General features: G+C 42.0%; 1 protein-coding gene across 2 annotated transcripts in view; it reads left to right on the forward strand.

The window, feature by feature from the left end:
• E2F3 (E2F transcription factor 3) overlaps window positions 1–21,828 on the forward strand; it is a 50,137-nt gene that overhangs the window by 25,198 nt on the left and 3,111 nt on the right. Inside the window, exons 2-6 of one of the 2 annotated variants that reach the window (XM_064161055.1) lie at window positions 12,753–12,864; window positions 15,065–15,284; window positions 15,848–16,006; window positions 18,568–18,682; window positions 21,606–21,744. In XM_064161055.1, the coding sequence (XP_064017125.1) occupies window positions 12,753–12,864; window positions 15,065–15,284; window positions 15,848–16,006; window positions 18,568–18,682; window positions 21,606–21,744 (745 nt within the window). The remainder of the gene's footprint in view (window positions 1–12,752; window positions 12,865–15,064; window positions 15,285–15,847; window positions 16,007–18,567; window positions 18,683–21,605; window positions 21,745–21,828) is intronic. The other variant, XM_064161056.1, reaches the window with a different exon arrangement.

Raw genomic sequence — 21,828 nt, forward strand, 5'->3', positions numbered from 1 at the left:
CCTTAAAGTAATCTAACCCCCTCAGTTATGTACAGAACTATCTTCTGTGGTAGTAAATGCTTAGGACCCTATGTTATTTCTCATTGTGTGTCTCTGTGTGCAAGTCATTGCATCTCATCTGGATCTGGTTGTCTCTTGCAAGCTTTTAATCAACTTTCACAATGTCTTGTGGAATCTAGATAAAGTTTGTCACTCTAAATGGATTCGAAGTGCAGTTACTACTTTTGGGGAACTCAGCTCTATGTTTTTATGCTTGTATGGCACTAGATTAAGTACTTCAAAACAAAAGATTTTACTACTTCAGATCTGACTTCTTATAACTAATTACAGTAACTGAGCAGGTAGATGTTAGAACCATCATGCCTCAGGCAGTGAATTTAAATTATAGTCAAGATTGGTGTCAACCTTTAAGAAAGGATTTGCCTCCTTTGGGGGCACAACACCCTGCACTATCACTTGAGTGTTTAAAGCTCACTGCTGTCTGCTCCAGTCTCTGAGCTCTTTGTATGTAGAACCTCTTTGTTACTGATTTTTGGAAGAGGGTACAGGTTAGCTGGTTCCCATGAATCACTGTCCAGTAAGTGAAATGATGCAGTCTCTTGGCACTGCTCTGGTGTAACTCAATATGTGGAGTGCAGGAGGTTTGAGATGCTAGGATGGGAAATCTCAACTACAAACCTGTGCAGACAAGAAAATTTGTACTCCAGAAACTTGACTGATGTAATTCTGTGGATGCTGTCCTTTCTTGTAGATGTCCTATATCCAAGGAAAACAGAGCTTGAGATGCTGTGGCTTAGGCTGGCAATTTAGTAAGCAAACTTTGTGATGCAAGCCCAGTCTTGCATCATTACAATGCACCTACACTGAGATAGGACTGATGTGGCTTTGTGAGTGCTCCTCCCCCTTCTCCTTCTTCTTTGTTTTGTATGTATCAAACCTCATTAATTACAACTTCCAAAGAGTTTTGTGACTACATTCTACAAGTTCTATAATAAGGAGCAACTTTTTCTTTCCAATTCCAATGTCAATATATATGCCCAGTAAATTGATACTTCAGTTTCTAACCTGTGTATCTGATACTTCATGGCATTTGCTGGAATTTCCTCCAAGGAAGTTCATCCTATCCTATTTTCAAGCCCCTTTTAGTGTCCTTCCTCCCCTCCTCCCACAACTTGTTTGTTTAGAAGACAACTTGGCAAACAACTGACAGTATTTGAAAGTTTTTCTTTTTATAGTAGCTGTGCTCATGTCTACACACAGACTGGAGGCCACTTGGTGGAACAAATCCAATCATGATCTTACTTTGAATTTAATGACTTTTAAGAGAGTACTTTTAAAAAGTAGTCCTTAAATACAAAAAAAAATAGTCTGTAGGGCATATTTTGAGACTTCTTTGTGATGGTTTTGGTATGGGCCTGACCTTGGAATGACATGGAAGATGGATTTCCCCTGATCCAGTTCAATTTTGGCCTCATTAGTCAGGAGGCTGAAAGTCTTCTGAAGCACTGCAAGCGGCTCTGCAGCTACCTGAAGAAGTGGCACCTTATCACACACTGAATTTAGACACACATTTTTGGCTGGCTTGTTTTGATCTTGATGGGCAATATTAAAAGTGGATCAGTGTTGGTGTCATTGTTGCATGTGGATGCAATACAAAGAAATGACACCAGGAAGTCTCTTATGTGGCCCATCCGTTGTTACATCTGTTGCCTGCTTGCCATCAGTTTGAAAGTTTGATGTCAGGCCTGTTTTATGATAGTCTTGTTTTGTTCAAAGGATGTCTGTGGTGAGAAATTACTGACATGAACTGGAACTGAAAACCCTTGAGCTTTGCAGTCTTCCTGAAGTAGTACATTTGGGAATGGTGGTAGGCAAATGAGCAGTGGCTTTAACATTAGTTTGTAGGACTAGGCTAGACTGCTGGTGGCAGGGCTAGCCTTGCTCCTGGCCATGCATCCCAGGGAATGAGAGATTAACTGTCCTGCTGTACCCAGCCACTGCAGAAACCTGGAGTCAGGATTTTAACATACAGAACACACCCCACCCCCTTGCCTGTCGTCCCCCCCCCCCCAAATGCCTGTTGATCTCTCTGCGTTTCTGCTTGTGAGTCTTGGCTGTTTGACTCCAAATATTTTCTGGAAGTTTTATCTCCAGAGCTTCCACCTTATCCAGCTCAGCCTCCAGCAGTTGTCATGAAGGCTTATCTGCTGCATGGAGTTATTTTCAGGACTGCTGGGACATACATGTGCCCCTCACCTTGGGCAGTTACACAGTCGAGGTGCAAACTGGGTGCAGTTTCCTGAAAACAACCTTTTGTATTTCAACATGAAGTGGTAACTCAAGCCTTGAAGGTTAGTACCATGCAAAGCCATTGCTTCCAGTAAGAGGTAATATTTACTGGAAATGGTTGCAATAGAAACATCTCTGATGATTCATTTCCTATGCAGTATAGGTAATTCTGCTGGTTCGAGGCTTGAAACATGGCCTGTGCTTTAGTTTATTTCTTGCACAATTGTTGTAATGTCCTTTTCCTTCTAGTGCAAAGAAAGTAGTAAGTACCATAACAGTGTAGGAGAAGAAGATAAGCTGCATGTTTTAGCAGTGGCTGCTTACTGAGGCCAAACCTGACAGTGCAGGCTGATCCCATGGCATCTGTGTAGACTAATGAGCAGAAAAGGGAATAACATCAGATGGATTGTTTGCTTACATCAGTGTCTGAGTTAATGTTAGCAGTGGTGACTGTGAGCTACTCTGACCTCCTGGTATCTCAGCTTGCCCCTCAAGATGTTAGGATGAAAATCAAAGGGTATTAGTCCCTTGAGATGATAATCCACCTGCAGTAAAAATGACCTGCTGTAGGTCTAGGAAGAAACCACCATGCTTCATGGCTGTGCTTTGTGGCTTTCTTAGTTTGGTTCAGGTCATTTGTATTGCTTTTAAAAGCAGTTGAAAATGTTCTGTTCAGGCAAACATGAGAGAAGTGAGAACTGCCAGGCTGGGGCGAGGTGCAGGGCATAGGTAGTGAGCGGTGCTGCTAACGTGAGAGCAGGCTAACCACACGCCAACTGTTGAACGTGCCTGAAAGCTAATGTGTTCCTTTCAATAGCTTAGTGTTGTCTTCTGCAGTAATGTCTGGGAGGCAGTCATGACCCTTGCCTTGCTGCTTTCTGCATATTCATCCTGAGAAGGGTAAGGCACTGCTGGCTTCTTCTGGCATGGGTTGTACTTTCAAAGAAGAATCTGCCCTGAAACTTGGCCACCCACATTTCAACTTGAGTGAAATATAAGCATTAGACTTTGATATATGTGCTTACAGTTTGTGGCTTTCTTGCCACTCTTGATACTTCTGAGGGAATCACAAAAATGGAAAATTGATGGATATAGGATAGTTTTAATTGGGCCTTCAAAGAAACTTCACCAGAGGAATAATATCAGCCTTCAGCTCTCAGTGTCTGGAGTGTCTAATGAAGAGGCGCTGCAGATGATCAGAATGTAGTTTGATTTCATAACTGTGAACTGCCTTTTATTGAATTATAGACCCTATTAAGACATACAAAGGAGATGTTCTAATATTCATCTACATGAAACCCAAACAATGTGGCTGTAGCTGAATGAATAACTTCAGTTTAGAAGCTAAAGAAGAATTTTCTTCCCTTAAAACTGTAATAAACTGATACCAAATAAGCTGAAAAATGAGGTGGCAGTTTAGGAAACACAAATGGATACAGTGGAAAGGATTATTTTGTCCTCCCTTTCATACAGTTGCTGCTTTCTGAGAAGAAAATTTGGGAGTTTTGTGTTGGAGCAGGATGATTTCTGTGAGCTTTAAAACGCATCTCTAACTGTTATGTTAAATAACATCTGCTTGTCACTCAGCTAATAATCCTAAGTAGCAATACTCCAAGCTCCTGTTCTTCCTTGTGTTGGTTTTACAATGTCTTCACTTTTCAAGGCACTACTTTTGTGTATCTTTTCATATGTCTAAACCTAATGAATAGGTTATGTGTAAAACTTGATGTTGAGGGCAGGGTTTCATCAGAGTGCGGTTCCTGGTCTTGTTCCTCTGTGTTAGGGTTGTGTGGAAATGCATAATTTGGACAGAAGCAATACTTTTTGCAGAAGAGTTTAGAGACCTTCTAGAAGTTCTTGTCAAGGGCATACTCATTCTCTTTTACAGGCAACTAGTTTAATCCCCACCTTTCTTTTCTTAAACTTCAGTGGTTTCACACTGTCAGAATTAACTGCCAAACTAAGAATAGTATGGTAGAAATTATTGGTGTCTGTGTGTAAAACACTGGGATGTTAATATTATTTCATGAAAAAATGGAATTCCTCTCCTTTCCAGGAGTTTGAACTGCAGGTTTGTCTCCTCTTTGCTCAACAGCAATAGGTATGAGGCGAGGAGTTGTCATTAGGAGTCCGAAGGCAGGAAGCCTGATAGTCCACTTGCACCTTTTTGCTGACCTTGTATGTTTCTTCACTTTGAGCTGACATGCAGTGCTCATCCCCTTCCTTGCTTAGAGGTCCTCTGCTTTCCTCTCTGCACCTCTCCCCATTTTTTTTCCTGATGCAGGCTGTAGTGTTTGCCTTGCCCTCAGCTGGGTGCAGCCCTCTGGCAGGCACTCTAGGCTCTCCACATACCAGAGTCTGTTCACTTGAGCATGTTCACAATGCACAGCCTGTATCACCTTGTTCAGTGGAAACATTTTCTTAATAGGAATATTTTTGAGCATTCACCCCAAGGTGTCTTTCTTTTTTTTCTTTTCTCCTCTTGTATGACTTCCTCATCAAGCTTTAGCTTGATTTATCCTTTTATGTAAGCTGTTTGGTTTCTTTGCAAGTCTCAGCCTCTGGACGTGCAGCTGGAACAGCTTTCTAGAGCTCATGCCTTAGAACCTCAGCTTTTTAATTGTATATTCAAATGAGTGCTTAGTTCTGAAAATGTGGAAGAAAGCCTGTGGAAAAAGTATGGGGATTGGTAGTGTCTGTGCTATGGTTTCCTCACTGTGGTCAAAATTTATCTGTGCTCCCTGGATAGGCTTGCATTGCCTCCCCAGAGATATCAGCCCTGGGGTGGAATACAGAAAAGCTGCTATTTTATCTGTCCCCAGCACATCTAATATCTTCTAAACACTATGCCAGGGTTATTCTTCTGCCCTTGCTTACCTTATTCCTTGCTCTGAGACACTGCCAACTATCAATACACACAGTTTATTCTTTGCTATGTTTGCTCATTTCCAGTCTTCCTATTTTTCCTGTCCAGTCAACCCTAAATTGGAGTTTTCCAGTTTCTCATTCCACACACACACACCCCCACCTAATTATTTTTTTCTTCAATAAGTTACTTTATCTTCTGTCCCCATCTCTGCATGCTTGTCCCGGGTTATTTTGGTCTTATTGGAGCTCAGCTTTTGTCCCTTTGTATTTAAATCAGGCAGCTGATGCTGTTCAAATATACTAAATGACTATTAGGGGAGCAGGGGACTTAGATGGGACCTCCAAGAACATGGCATGTGCATAGCCTCGGCAGGCCCAGGAGCTGTAATGCTTGCAATTTGAAATGGAATTTAGCTGTTAATGTTTATGAGGTACTGACTGTGCTTTTTGAGGTGTGATTAAATTTGAGATTTTGAGGGAATAAAATCTGCTCCTTTTGACAAATTTTACATGTCTGCTAAAGCCTAATGGGTGCAGGAGTATTTCAGACAGAGTTTTGAAAAGGAAGCACAGGTAATGTAATTTTTACTAAGGCAACTGTCTTGTGTCCACTAATAAAGCTGAGACAGTTAACCTAGCAGGTAAAAGTTCCCTGTGCATAGTTTGGCAAAGTTAGGCTCCATGGCTTTATCATTTGAAAGAATGAGAGGATGTTTTACTGCTTCTTCCCTCAAACTTTGAAATATAAACCTGGTAGAAAATGAGGCTGTGGTTTAACATGGTGCAGTCTACAACAACTGATGTGGGCTGTCTGCACCGTGACACATCCCTCTCTGCTCTCTTGTCTGTGCTGACTGGTACCTAACGCAGAGCACTTTGCCATTTGTTAAGCTCTTACAAGGCAGCACTCTGACCTTTTTCCCTTTTTAATCATTGTCTTTGTCTTTCCCCCAAGAACTGAGCTGATCACTGTGTGACACCAAAGTGAAGCCACTCTGATGCCAAGCCGATGCCCCAAAGGAAGTGGGGGATATCCTGCTCTTACTCAGCTGTTCTCAGTGCAGACATATCACTTGTATACCACCTAGCTGAAAACTTGCTTCTGTTTTGATGGAATGCTAAGTTTCTGCTGGATGTAACCCCTTGTGCCAGCTCCCTGCAGGGTCTGATCAGGACCCATCAGTCAAGTGCTGCCCACACCAGGGTAGCAGGGAAAGTGCAGGGGTATAGGATTCAGTAGAAGTGGTGGTCGTGACCTGCGGAGACTTGGGTAGTTGTGAAATCAAAACAGCCCATTTAAGTCACTGAATTTCTATTTTCACTTTTCCCACACCTTTAATGGAAAACATATTTCCTCTTCCTTTAGTCTTCTGTAAGCATGCCTGCCTCTAGCCTCTTAAAAGTTAATCCATGAGACTGAGTATTGTAAAGTGAATAGCATCAGGTCTGTCACCTTGAAAATGCTTAGCTTATGCTAGGAGTTCTTAAACTATTATCTTATGGAGACAAGTGTTCTTGTGAAGACATTCTTGTAGGTTTGCCTTTGATATTAATCATGATAGCTATCTGTTTCTGTTTTTCAGAAGAAGGAAATGAAGCTAAAAGGAGAGTTGAAATGGCATCTGTTTTTACTGGTCTGCTGAAGAGTGGATCTATAGTTGGAATTACTCCACAGTAGTATGAGAGAAAACTGAGTCAAAACACTTAATGCCATTTTTTTTCTCAACAAAGGGTGGAGAAAAAGGTGTCTGGTTCAGTTCAGTAGGATGCTTTCCTGTTGTTTTTACATCTCTTCCTAAGCATATAATTTTGTGACTTTACCTGTCTTGTTGCCCCATGTATTTTGTGATCTTTTCACAGTCTCCCTGAGGAATCAGACTGAGACTGTTCCACTTAAATACCATGTTGCTGAGATGCTCTTAGCCCCTATGCTTCCTATATTCCCCTATTATTGGATGCTTTGCGTTGATATCCTTTGGTGTGCCACTTCTTAGCAAGTCCCATATACTGTGTCAGAAGGTTCTGCATGATGTGATCATACAGTGCAAGTAAAGAACAATGTGGGAACCCAAAACTCCTATGGAAGTATGTGGTTGTGCTGCTCACAGGCTGCAGGGAATGCCACAGCCTCTCACTGGTAGCAAGGGACAGCTGTGAGTGCGTGGTGTGAGCAGGTAGATCATCAGCACACCTGCAAGATGAGTTCAAAAGGATGCAGGATGAAGTAGAAAAGCTTAGGAGCATTAGAGAGGCTGAAATGGAGATAGACTGGCAGAGCCAGGTTTTGCCCTCCCTGCAGCAGGAATGGTAGCACCTGCCAGATAGCACCCAGGATCAAGAGCTGCTTGTATCCTGGCCCTGTGTCTCAGTCCAGGAGTTGGGAAGGAGGCTCTGTTCTGTTTTGAACATTTCTATGAGTGAAATGAAGGCACAAGCAAGGTCAAATATCAAGATGTGACTGTTTATTAAAGAGATAAAATGGAGCAAACAAAACAGAGAAATAAAAAGAAGATAGAGAGAATGCAGAAAGAGAGAGCAGGAGAGATAGTTTCCACCCCATGGTCTGTCTCTGGGGGAAGGAGAGGCATTCTGGACTGCTGCTTCCAGCCTGAAGTGTCCCCAGTGATATTTCTCTCTAGTAAGCTGGTATAGCTGAGGGCTTTTATACTGTTCCTGGTTCATTCATTGTAGTTCCACCTGGCCCACACCGTAGCCACATTACAATGCACAATGTTCTTCCCGGAGAGTGATTTGCCATTGGAATGGGCTGCCCAGGGAGGTCTGTCCCTGGAGGTGTTCAAGAAAAGCCTGGCTGAGGCACTTAGTGCCGTGGTCTAGTTGATTGGCTAGGGCTGGGTGCTAGGTTGGACTGGCTGATGTGAAGGTTTCTTCCAACCTGGCTGATTCCGATTCTATTCCATGATCCATATGGGACTGCCAGGTATGCTATCTAGGTGAGCAGAGATGACACATCAAGCTGGTCCTTTAGGATGTTCTTGTCTTTGCAGAAACACTTCAGTCCTTAATGTAATCATCACCTCACCACATGATTTACATGTTCCACCCTGCCAGGTGGAAGACAGAAGCCTAAATGAAAGGGGTGAGTGGAGGCAGGTTCATGGCTAAGGCAGAAGGCAAGTAGTGCCCTCCTTGCTGGCCTAGTCTCCCCTGGTACCTCTGAGAACAGATCTGAGGCCCTGCTGGATAGCAGCCAGCCTGGTGGGGGTGTGGATGACAAGCAGCCTATACCAGAATCTTGCCGCAGTCAGACAGTCCTTCCAGCCATCTGACAACCTCCTCTATAAGGAAGAAGAGAAGAGTTGCAGTTGTTGGAGACTCGCTCCTAAAGAAACAGAGGGCCAAATATTCCAGGTTGAGTCTCATCATGGGGAAGTCTGTAACATTCCTGGAGCTGGAAACAGGGATATCACTAGGAAACTCCCCAGCCTGATGTGGTTGTCAGATTATTGCCCACTACTCATCTTCCTGACAGGTAGGGAGGAAGCTGGGGGGTGTTAGAAGGGATATGGTTAGATGTACCTGACAGAGGTACATCTCCCCAATGAGGCTGCACCTGGAATACTGCATCCGGTTCTGAGCCCTTCAGTTCCAGGACACAAAACTGCCTGGAAGAGTACAGTGCAGAGACACAAGGATGATTAAGGGAGTCAAACACCTCCCATCTGAGGAAAGACTGAGGGAGCTGGCTCTCTAGCTTGGAGAGAAGGAGACTGAGAGGTGACTTCATTAATGTTTAATTTAAGAGCAAGTGTTGGGAGGAGGGAGCCAGGCACCTCTTAGTGATGACCAATGATAGGACAAGGGGCAACAGGTGGAAGGTGAAACAAAGGAGGTTCACAGGATGTTAGGGGTTGGATGGAACTCAAGGAGATAAAGTCCAACTCCCCTGCCAGAGCAGGACATTGCTATCTAATACAGATCACAGACGAACACATTCAGACAGGCCTTGAAAGTCTCCGTAGCAGACCCCACAACCTCTCTGGGAAGCCTGTGCCAGTGCTCTGTGACCCTTACAGTACAGAAGTTCCCCCTTGTGTTGAGGCAGAACCTCTTTTGCTGCAACTCACACCCATTGCTCCCTGCCCTACCCCAGGGAGCAGTGAGCAGAGCCTGTGTCCCCCTTTCCTGGCAGCCTTCAGATACTTATAAACATTTATCAAATCCCCTCTAAGTCTTCTCCAGACTAAAAAGTCTGTAAGGTTCTGTGTAAACATAAGGAAAAACTTTCCCTGTGAGGGTGACAGAACACTGGAACAGACTGCCCAGAGAAACTGTAATCTCCTTCTCTGGAGACATTGAAAACCTTCCTCGATGTATTCCTGTGTGACCTACTCTAGGTGATCCTGCTCTGGCAGGGGGTTGGACTGAATGTTCTTTGGAGGTCCCTTTCAACTACTAACATTCTGTGAAAGTCATCCAAATCTGTAGGAATAGTCCAAATAATGACTCTAGTGCTGTAGGAGAAATAAATCACATAATTTAAGAGTTGTTTTTTAGTAGTCATTGCTGAACATAGATCTTGAGATTTCTGAAGGGAAGTCAAATATCAAAAAGCACTGAATAATTTTGGAGGTGAGAGAGTGATTGCCATTGGAATGGGCTGCCCAGGGAGGTGGTGGAGTTGCCAACCCTGGAGGTGTTCAAGAAAAGACTGGATGGGGCACTTAGTGCTATGGTCTAGTTGACTGGATAGAGCTGGGTTGGAGTGGATGATCTTGGAGGTCTCTTCCAACCTGGTTGATTCTATGATTCACTCAGGATCTCCAGTGCCAAGAAAAAGATGCTACAAAATCTTTGGTCTGTAAGTCAGGGAAGAAGAAATTGAGACAATAGAGCACTTCCCTCCTGCATCTGAAGTTATGAGTTTTGTAAAGCAGGAAAGGAGAAGAGAGTGCCTGTTGAGTGATTATCAACGTCTGGACACAAGTTAAACATTTCCCAGGCTTTGCTGAAACTCCTTCAGAAACTTCACCAAGCTTGTTCAAACTTTATTTTGGCTTTTTAAACTTGGCTCAAAATCTTGTGCTTTGTCTTTCAGGTTCTTTCTATTCTTTGTGCCCTACGAGATAACTCTCTCGTAGCACTCTCTGTCATCTGGTGTTTATCCAGGGAGCAGTCAATAGCCCTGCGCTGCCTGTAGGTGCGGGAGGCTGCTGGACCCTGTTTGCAGCACTCCCCGGCTCACACGGATGGGTTTGTGCGCTCTGCGTAGCCAGCCGAGGGCTGGATGCTGCCTCTGTTCAGCCGAGGGCTGGATGCTGCCTCTGTTCAGCCGAGGGCTGGATGCTGCTTCTGTTCAGCCGAGGGCTGGATGCTGCTTCTGTTCTCTCGCTACCAAACGTGATTATTTGAAGTTCACGGGAGAAAGCTGTGCCTAACCACAAAAGTGGGGGTAGAATGCTGCTGCTTGTGTCTTGCAAACAAGTTGAGACGAAAAGGTTTGATGTGTAGTCCAAACCTAAGTATCTCTGCTGATGGAGAGTGCTGCTGCAAATCCCTGAATTTTAAGTCTTTAGCATTTCCCCTCCTTCTCACACCTGGTTTTGAGATTCTTTTATCTTTAATTGTATCCCTTTGGCCTAGTCTTCCCACGCCCTGAATTGTTCCCTTTTCACTCCCCCTTCCTTTTCTCCATTAGTTCTCAGGGTAGAAAAAACACTTACTTCAAAAAAAACACAAAAACGTGTGAAATGTTTTTCTCCCTGTGGAATAGCTGTAATCTTAATTTAATCCAATTACCTTGGCTAAACATATTAGCTGGATGCTTTTGTTAACAGTTGACCTTTTTGAAATCTGTGTCCTTGGATTACAGGGCTCATGTCTTGGGGAGAGGAGCAGAGGTGTTTCGTGCCCTCAGAAGCTGCCAGGAGCTTAGTGCCTGTAGTTAGAAGGATGCAGCTAGCTCAGCTTTGCTCTGCTACCGATGAGTTAGCACCTTGCTCATTTGCACTAAATGTGGAGAAGAGAGACTCGAGCGTTCTGCATGTGCTGCCACACCATGGGCTTCTACATGTTTCATGTGCTTTAACTCGTCCTTTAATAAGTTTGAGGTTTGCAGAATCCAGTACAAAGATTTTATTTAGCTATCCATAAATAAATGCATATGAATTAATTTATTTAGAGCTTTCTGTTGATCACAGTCCCAAAGTAAAACACATAAATGAAATCCACAATACAGAAGTACTTGTCTGCAACTTCAGAGCAGAAAGTATTATTTTATCTTGGTTCACTGTGGAGTTAGAATGGGATCCAACTCTTTGGGCAAGTCTAAAGAACAAGCAAATAAGGTACTTAGAATTATTCTGCCTGATTGAATAAACATTATTTAGCTAAGCTTCATTAGACATAAAACTTCTTTTGCTTCTTTCCTGAGTCTCCCAGGTAATGTGTGGCAGTGGTTTTGGGTTTGGTTTTTTTTGTGTTATGAGCATAGCAAGTATGCCCAGGTTTAATTTCAGTAACTTGAGTAACGTGGCAAGGGTCTAGAATTATCTCCAAAGATAGTAGACTGTGTTTCTGTCTAGGAACAGAAGTCATATTGGTGATGGTTTTAATTGCAGTTGATCTGCATGTTGCATAGTTAAAAAGTTATATTACTTAAGTGGTGCACAGATTGCCTTTGAAGTGCTTTTTCAGGTGTCATCTTCCTAATACTACTTTTGCTCCACCTTGCTTTTATGTAGGCAGCCTTAATGTAAGTGTGATATTTAATGTGAAGTAGATGTAGCAGTTGTACTCTCAATGAGGACAGAAATTGCTGAGAAGGAGGTAACAGTTGTCCAAAGCTGCTCTTGATGTCATGTCTTGTATTTCATTGATGAAAAGTTTAAGTAGTGGAAGCTACTGATCCTCTTCAAGTTGTCCTTTCAATTTCGAAGGGAAAACATAACTTAGAATCATAGAATTATAGAATGGTAGGGGTTGGAGTGATCTGTGGAGATGGAGTCCAACCTCCTCCCAAAGCAGGATCACCTGGGGGTCACACAGAAACATGTCCAGGTAGGTTTTGAATCTCTCTAGAAAAAGAAACTCCACAAACTCTCTGGGCAGCCTGTTTGAGTGCTTTATCACCCTTACAATAAATAAGTTTTTTCCTCATATCCAGGTGAATGTTCTGTGTTCCAGTTTGTGTTGGTTAACTTGCACTTATACTACCTGTGCATGAACTTACATGGGTACTAGGAGCTTTTCAAAGGTAATGAAGCATTCTGGGTGCATGTGATCATGAGGTTCTCTTCACTTGTGTTATCTGAAATGTTCTCAACTCGTGTGAGGTTGGAAATCTTGTGTATGTATTTAAGAAGGTCCAGATTTCACTTGAACTTTCATGGAACTTTTTCCAAATGAAAAAGAAAATGGCTGAATTTTCAAACCTCCACCATTCTGACCTTTGAGAGTGGCATATTAAAGTTCACCTTGTGATGAATATAGGGTATGAAGCTATGACACCTTGCTGTGAAAAATGCACTGCTGTCTGCCTTTCCTATAGCCTCGGTTGTTGTTTGAAATGACCTGCACTTCTTAGCAATCCATTAATTAAAACAAAATGTGGTTGTGTGTTTTTCTTTCAACAGGCAAAACGAAGGCTGGAGCTAGGAGAAAGTGGCCACCAGTATCTTGCTGAAGGACTGAAGACTCCAAAGGGGAAAGGAAGAGCTGCAACAAGAAGTCCAGATAGCCCAAAAAGTAAGGATCCTTGTATTGCACCCTATGGCACAGAGTTTATTTTACATGCTTGAGATCAGAGCACCACAAGAGGCTGCATTACATAGCAAAAGGAGTGTGTTTATTTCTGGATGTTTGTACAACATACTCAACCCCAAAGTTGTGGACAGCAAACTTGCAGTGTGCATGGGTGAGCGCAGAGCTGCTGAGAAGCTGCAGAGACTTGTGGCTGCTAGGTTTGTCCTCTATGTGTGCTGAGCAGCCTGCAACCTCTCATCCAGGGTGTGCAGTTGAGGATACTTAGGAGAGATAGATGCTGAGGCATGAAGGTCCCATGATGGCATCAGATGCACAGTTATTAGGCAAGGCTGATCAGTCCAGCCTCCTCCTGCCCTGGCTGATAGGCTGGGCTTCTTCCCCAGGCAGGGATTTGCAAGGAGCGGCAGCAGTGCCTCAAGAGTGTTACACACTAAAAGCTTTTGTGGGCTTTGAGCTGCCTTCTCTCCCTGCAATTATTACTAGATAATAACTAGTAATCACCTAGATTACTGCTGCCACTGCTTAGTTGCTGCAAGTATTAATTTTTGTGTGTCTGTATGGCCTTAGGCAGTAGGTTTCTTGCAGCAAGAACTGGGAAATGTTGTTTGGGAGATTTCAGCAGTGGAATTAGGCTTGTTGACCAGGGAAGGGGATGACTGGGGCAGCAGTGGTAGTGATGGAGAACAAGAGATGGGAAGGAGTACTTACTTGCTTGTCCCTTCACACCAGTTTAAGTACTTGTGCCTGTTGAGGAAAGTGAGGAAAACTTAAGCTGAAGACACAAACCCAAAGTGCACAAGTTAAACAACCACAGTTGTTTTAATTAAACTGAATTTCATTAAACTACATAAAGTTCATTTGAAATTGAAGTGTGTTGTCATAGAAATTCAGTACCATTCAGAGCATAGGATGCTGCTGCTGCACTGTTCATAAGACTGTACAGAGAACTTGATATGTGACCAGGAGCACATGCCATTTTAGGTGGAGGTCAAATATCCTCTTGCCCTTACCAGTCTGATCTTCTCATTGTTTTCCAACTCCTCAAACAAATTATCCTGCTCTAAACTCACAAGGTCATCCAAGTGATGTGAATGTTCCTCCCTTTCCCAGTGCAGACAAACCCTGAATCTGCCAAAGAATGAAATACATCTAGCTGTTTTGCTTTGCAAACAGGCAATGACTTGGCTTTTATTGAAAAGCCATCAGAGTCTTCAAAATATTTCTGGGTGGTCTAAAGGTTTGCTTTCAGGTAGGATTTCAGTTTTGACTGACTTCTGCAATTATATATGGGATCTGAACCTTGAAAGCATGAAAATATCCACCTAGATAAGCCTAAGATCCATCCTGTGTAATACGTGAAGCAAATGAGAAGTTTGAGATGTATCAGCCCAGCAGACTTCTAATAATGGCTGGCTCATTTCCCATGAGACAAAACCCTTGAACATGCAGAATTAGAAATTGTTTAGATCTAAGTATTTAAACACTTGAAGCCACATCTGTTAAGTACATAGATGTTGCATCTGCGTTGTATGGACAAGCAAGTTGTCCAGTAAGATCTGACTTGTAATTTAGATGAGGATGCTCTTGCCCAGTTTGAGCTTTGTTTGGGTATGGATTAAAAAATGATTACAAATTACATCAGTCTCCTAATTCACTTGAGTTGTCTGTAAGCTGTGGAGTCTGGCACTGCTGGAGCCTGTCATTGTGTTCACCCACTGAAGTACACCTAAGTCCTGCTTAATTGCATGTGAAACACTTATCTTACAAGAGAGGAAAATCAAACCCTGATGCAAGCTGGCTATCAGCCTGATGAAGGAGAGGCATAGGGGAATTTTTGGGTTTGCTGCCAGGATAAATAGATACTAAAAATACTATTAAGAATTCACACAGTGAAGCCCTAAGTAGACTATTGCTATATGTATCCATCTGACTGATGGAAATGTTTTTTTCAAAGCATGCATTTGCTCATGTACCTGTGACCTGGGAAAGGACATTTGGAAATGTAAATGAACAGCCACTGCTAAGATGTGTCTTACTGCAGAGTTTAGGGGCATTTCCTTAGTGAAGATAACAAGAACACCTGTAATGGCTATCTGCTACTTTGTGGATGCTGCTTTTAGAACTGAAATGAGGAAAACTGTTGTTTGTTTTTTTTCTTTCTGTCTTGTCTTTTCCTTCCAAGCTCCAAAGTCTCCTTCAGAAAAGACTCGATATGATACATCACTCGGCCTTCTTACCAAGAAGTTCATTCAGTTACTGAGCCAATCTCCTGATGGGGTCCTAGATTTGAACAGAGCAGCAGAGGTCCTCAAGGTGCAGAAAAGGAGGATTTATGATATCACCAATGTACTGGAAGGCATCCATCTCATTAAGAAAAAATCCAAGAACAACATTCAGTGGATGTGAGTATTTACTATCCTTTTCCATTCCTGTTGGCCAATTTCACTGCAGTAAAAAAAGCAGTAGTGTTTTCCTCCTCCCGCCTTCCATTCTAACAGTTTGCTCCCAGCAATCATCAGAAAAGCTTTCTGTCAGGGTAAAGCTTTTTTTTTTACCTTAAGACATGTTTTCAGTATGTAAATAGCATTTGTCAAGGAAATCAGAATACAGCATTTTGTTTGAATACTGGATTAAACCATTTGCCTCTGTAAGCAGAGAAAGTTTTAGGTACACACCTCTACCTACTGCATTCCTTGGCCATTTTTCAAGGCATGGTTAGAGGAAAGGGGAGCTAAAAGCAAGATTTTTGGCAGTGTTTAGAAATATTCGACTTTGCCTTCTCAAGGGCAGTTTCAAATTGTGTAGTCATGGTAAAAAGGTGGTTCTTCTGGAAGCCATGATTTGTGAACTTGCTATGGGCAGGTTTAGGGGGGAAGGTCTCAGAACTTGATCTGCTTCTATACTGTAGCATAGGGTCAGGTTTTACAAATGCTGCAAAGGGTGTTTTCCTTCTGTGTGTCTGCAGGGGCTGCAGTCTGTCAGAGGATGGTGGCATGCTGGCACAGCGTCAGGGCCTCACGAAGGAGGTGGCTGAACTGATTCAGGAAGAGAAGAAGCTGGATGAGCTAATCCAAAGCTGCACCCTGGACCTCAAGCTGCTAACGGAGGACTCAGAGAATCAAAGATATCCTTTTTTCCCCAGACCCTCAAAAGTGGTCAGTCTCCTTGCTGTGTCACATAATACTGGGAAAATCCCATACAAAGCATCAGAGATTTCAAGAAGTTGGCTAACAAAGTTTTAATGTAGTCCTACATAAAAGTTACTTAAGTCATGTGCACCTGAAATGCTTCTGGAATGTAAAAATAAGGAGGAGAAAAAAAAGGAAATGGAGTTATGTGAAGGAGCCCATTCTCATTCCTGTTCATATAGGCTAGACCCAAGAATTCTGCTATTGAGTGGCTGCATCCAACAACCCTGTGCTTTTGCTTTGGGCTCAAAATAGTCAAGCCCCATTTTGGTATGTGGAGAAACTGTGAAGGCATACAGAGAAAGTCCTTCATGGTTGTGTGTGTATGTACTTATTTTTTTTGGAGTTTAAAGTGATGTGCATCTGAATTACAGCTACAGTAAGTAAAGTTGGGAGTCAGTCTGAAAATTGCAACAAAATGTCAAATTGCTCTGCTGAGACAATCTAGTAGGGAATATCATTGAGAGCTTATTAAACCTTCATCTTTGTCTACTTTGAACTGAATTATTTAATGTAATAGCAGTGCTCAGCTGCATATGGTTCATATGATTTCTGGTAGTTTGGCTGCTAATGCCCCTTGTAATTAATTGATTTTCATTTTAATTAGGTTGCCCACCTGTTAACAACAGAAGACAGCATTTTTACTACATGCTCATGTGAAAACTTATTGCTTTTATATAATGAGTAGTTCATAGAGAGCATCCAACAAGGTGAACTTAATTCCTATTCTGAAGAACAGAGAATGGGAGTGTCAGTGAAAAGTATGTCAACTATGTCAATATTGTCTTTTGACAGGCTTTCATGCATGCTTTGAGATGTAAGCAAATATCAAAAGTAGCATGGGGAGTAGGGTCAGCACTGCCTTCAGCCAAGAGCTTGATCCATGAAGGGACTTAAGCAAGATGAAAGAGAACATTGCAATGAATTGTTTTGGTGGTGCTGATTCCTGTTGTAGAGATCCCTGCCCTGCTGTTGCTGGCTCAGGGCACCAATGATGTGGGTCAGCCTTAGCAGCATGTTGGCCTCATGCTTTTGGATTTAAGAGTGTATTCCCCAAATCCTTCTGTGACTTGAAGCTTCCTAATAATACTAGTGATTATTTGTTGAGGAAGGAATGCAGAAATATGAACCTGTGTGTGCCAGTACTGTCTTTCACTTACCTCACTGAAGTCTGGCATGAGGTGACCTGCTGAATGCTAAAGCTGGGAAGCTTCTTCCTTTGCTTAATCACTGAAGTGTCTGCTTTTGAAGCTTTTGAGGTTTTGTTTTGTTTTCTTCTCTCACTATTTGGTCCTCTTCACCTCCTTTTAAAATAGAATCAGAATACTGATGAGTGCCTTGGATGTTTTGGGATATGCATGGCTCCCCACACTAATGCCTTTGGCTGCAGCAGTGAAGACTGTTGTTTGATTTGAAAACCATGCAATCCTTTCCTCTGCTCATATAATGCCAGCCACTGTTCTTGTAACATGTGCTCTGCCTTTGCAAAACTTACTAAACATTACAAACTGAGTGACAAAAGCCATTTGGTTGGAAGCTGGCCTGTTGTTTTGCCTCTTAACCTGTTTGGCCCAAGTCAGATGGGAGACATGGATGTTTTGAGCTTGGGCAGTCTGTCTTGCTGCACTGCAGGGTAACATTTATCAAAATGTCTCACATTTATACCTCCAAAAAAAACACAACAAGAAGTTAAGCTTTTTATTTCTATGGTGTCAACATTATGCTAGATTCCTCAAAGATTATAAAACTAAAATTCTGTGGCAGTTTCACAGTTCTTTTTGTGACCAAAAGCACTGTAACACTTCAGATACATAAGTATGTGAGGCACCACCATGCTGTAAGCCATGGAAACATTCATGTTAAACAGCAGAATAACTGACTTTCATTCTGTGCTTACACAGAAGCATGGCTCTTCTGCACTGTCAAATTGTTTAAAGTACAGGTTTAAAACAGGTTTAAAAAAAGTGAAATATACAAATATAGGAATGCTGTAGAAATGGTTATGTGTTTGTTTGCAAGTGCATATCTAACATACTTATAACAAACCATCAAGCAAAACCTGAAATTATTACTTTGTTACTGACTTGCATGTTAGAGAGGCACATACACAAAATAATTCATCTGTCAACTCCTTTACATTGTTCCCTGTGTTTTCCATTTCTCTGCATTTTGATAGCAAGGGTGTAAACAATTTTCCTCTCAACAGACTCAGTAATTTCAGGTGGTTGATGTTTAGCTTATGTTTCTTTAGCTTTTGTGTGAGGGAGAAAAGAGAGAGCTCTCAGCAGAGAATCCCTTTTGTCACTTGATAGTGGCCCCAGTTGTTGCATCAAAGGGAAGCACTCACAGTTTTGCCGCAGCCACAACCAGGGTAGAGAATAGTAGGCTGTGGGCTAAGAGCAACAGAGCTATGAGAAAATGGAAGAATAATTCAAAGACTTGTGCCTCCTCTGAATATTTTGCAACTTGGGTCAGAAAATTCCTTAACATTGCTTACATTAGCTTATGTGACTTATCAAGATATTAGAAAAATTAGTGGCCTTAAAGACCAAACTGTTATAGTTGTGAAAGCTCCTCCAGAAACAAGACTTGAAGTGCCTGACCCAGTGGAGGTAAGGAGAACCTGGTGTTTTCCACTAGGTTATATAGCACTGCTCTGTAGGTGAACTATGTTGTGAATCCTGCTGTGGTAAGTGATGCTCAAGGTTGGGTTATACTGATCCCATATTCATGTGTTCCTATTACAAATTCTAGAGAGGAGATTTTTAACAGAAGTCTGAAGTCCAGTTACACAGGACAGTCTTTTTTATCTTAATTCCAGCTTCCCTTCAGAGTAATGCAGACTATTTACAACTATTCCTCTTTGCCATATATGAAGAAGAGCTCTTCCTTGACAGTTGAACTTCCCTGTCTGTAACCATGTAGAAATCTTTCTTCTAAGAGATTCAGCTCTTCTTTAGCTTTATAGTTTTAGTTATAACTTGGTGCCTTAAGCATCTTGATGACTCCTATTACTGATACTGTAATCTATTGAGACATATGTTTTCATGTAGGACTTTCTTTTCTGAAGATACTGTAGAAACTTGATTTCTTGACCTTCTTTCTTCCATCATCATCTTGGCTTCAGTCACTGATTTTACATATCTGTATGAAACATTCTGCCTGGGCACTTTTTGTTTGCTGTTGTGAAATTTATAAGGGATGGGGATTTTCCTTCCTGTTTTATTGAAAGTACTTCTGCTTCTGAAACTGTGCTTGTGTCCCTCTTCAGTTGCTCTTGGCTACTTCAGCCAGTGTGTCTCTGAGTGTAACCTCGTGTATATGACATGTCTGGCTTTCATTCTTTCACCCTAATTTTGTTATCCCAGGCTGATGTTTAGGGTAACAGCTGCTCCCTTTACTTACATTGCAACTACACAGAAAAATACTTCAGGTGGCTTTTCTTTGAAGATGCCCTGGAGGGAATAGATTTACTTTTCTTGATTGTTCTCATGAGTTCACCTGCTCCTGGGATTTTATGTCTTGGTGGCAAGTTTATTGCTTTACAATCCCCAGCAGTTAAGACAGACCCAAGAATATTCTGCAGATGTAAATAATTTGCATGAGCCACTGCTTCAGAACCTCAAAAAATTGGACCTAATTTATTCACTCAAAAAGCAATTAGAGATAGGGCTAAGACCCAAAGTCCTCTGTGTAGTGTTCACACCTCTCTGTAATTCCTTTTTCCCTAGCCTTTGAGTGAGTTCCAGAAGACCCAGGGCTGCCTGCTGCCAGTTAGAATAGAATAGAGTAGAATCAACCAGGTTGGAAGAGACCTCCAAGATCATCCACTCCAACCTAGCACCCAGCCCTAGCCACTCAACTAGACCATGGCACTAAGTGCCTCAGCCAGTCTTTGCTTGAACACCTCCAGGGATGGTGACTCCACCACCTCCCTGGGCAGCCCATTCCAATGCCAATCACTCTCTCTGCCAACAACTTCCTCCTAACGTCCAGCCTATACTTCCCCCGGCACAACTTGAGACTGTGTCCCCTTGTTCTTCTGGGAAGAAGCAGACTTTGTATTTCTTGACATTCCATTTCCTAAGATTATTCTTCCCTTTCTTAGCTGCATTATGGTTTCCATCCTTTTTAAAAAAAATTTGTACTGCCTCTGTCCTTAATTTTGCCTTTTGAACCTAGGTGCAGGCTTTGGAAGAATAAATCAATTTGCAGCAATGAGGAAGGAATGAATCAGTATCCATAAATATATGCTGTTATCACTGCTTGCTTTCCTGTTTTCTTTCCTCTAGGCATTAAGCCTCAATTAAAAAAATAAAATGAAATGAATTCAGTGCAATCAGGCAGGCAGAGATGCACACAATCATTACATTTGCTGCCTAGACCTCCCTTATCCCCTGTGCCCAACTTAGTTGATTTTCAGCTTCAGGCAGTGAAGTGCTGTTTCTCTCTCTTGCAGCTACATTTCAGTGTCCTTTGTTTGCACTACCTCAGTCACTCAGTAGTACCTTCTCCAACTCCTGCCCTTCCCATCTCCTTTTTACTAACTATCTATAGCATTGCCCTGATTACTCTTAACTCTTCTCTGCCCTGGGGAATCCCTGTTGGACTGTTTTGTTTGTGAATGCTGTTTATTATTACATAACTGTCAGAATAAATAATACAAGGAATGCTTTCTCAAAGGGCATGATAAAATGTGCTTGAAACAAGCCTGAAAAGAGGTATATGATGCCTGTACTCATGCTTTTAGAAACTCTTAATGCAGCACAACTGGAGCTGCCTTTTTTGTAATCAGAGTAATTTATTGTTTTCCTATCATAATACAAAGAGCAACTTTTGCAGATTTTTCTGTGTCTATACATGTCAATTTATCACATCAATGCATAGAAGAAAATGTAAGTTATGACAAATGAGTTGCTGTTATTATTCAGAACCACCATCAAACCTGCTGCCCTCAGGGGGCTGAAGGATGATTATGAACAAGTTTGGGTGGTGAAGTATTGTTTTGTGAAAGAAAAGGTACCAGAAAAGCAGGTGAACTTGCATGTAGCTCTATGGCTTCAGTGCAAGGGCTGAAGGTTTTCAGGGGGGTGGGGAAGCTGTACTGGCATCTTTGTAAAGCAGAAACATTTGCACAAATAGGCAATAACATTGTTATAAAGATTAGCAGTACTTGCGACTTGCATCTCCTAGTTCTCTTCTGTCAGCATGCTCCGGGTTACTGTGGTGGTAGTAAGAATGTTAGGGCTTCAATTCTTTATTCCTCTCTGGTTATGATACAATGATACAACACATAAAATGGTGAGCTTCTGAGAGGGGTGCACTGCAGTGGGAAAAGCTTTTGTGTTCTTTAGTCTGCAAGATAGCTTGTCTGAGCCTTTCATACTTTCAAAGAAAATGCATGGAGATTTTCAGGTTCTTTCATTTAGTAACAAATGGATTCAGACACTTCTACCACAGTAGAATTCACTCTGAATTGCCAATATTCTGTTGTGTTCATTGCTTTAACACCTTACTGATGTTTGCTTTTGTTAGCAGAGTGCACTGATACATTTATCTAGTACTCAAGGACCTATTGAAGTTTATCTGTGCCCAGAGGAAAACGATGCCCTCAGTCCAATGAAAACCTATAGTCAAGACCATAATGGAAATATTTCCAAAACCATTTCCAAAGGTAAAATTCTTTATTTGTGATACTATTGGCTGTCCTTTTAGGCTGTCTTTCAAGATTTCATTTTCCACTGTGCCTTTCTGGTTT

This window comes from Pogoniulus pusillus, chromosome 21 (genome assembly GCF_015220805.1).
Source record: "Pogoniulus pusillus isolate bPogPus1 chromosome 21, bPogPus1.pri, whole genome shotgun sequence".
NCBI lineage: Eukaryota > Metazoa > Chordata > Aves > Piciformes > Lybiidae > Pogoniulus > Pogoniulus pusillus.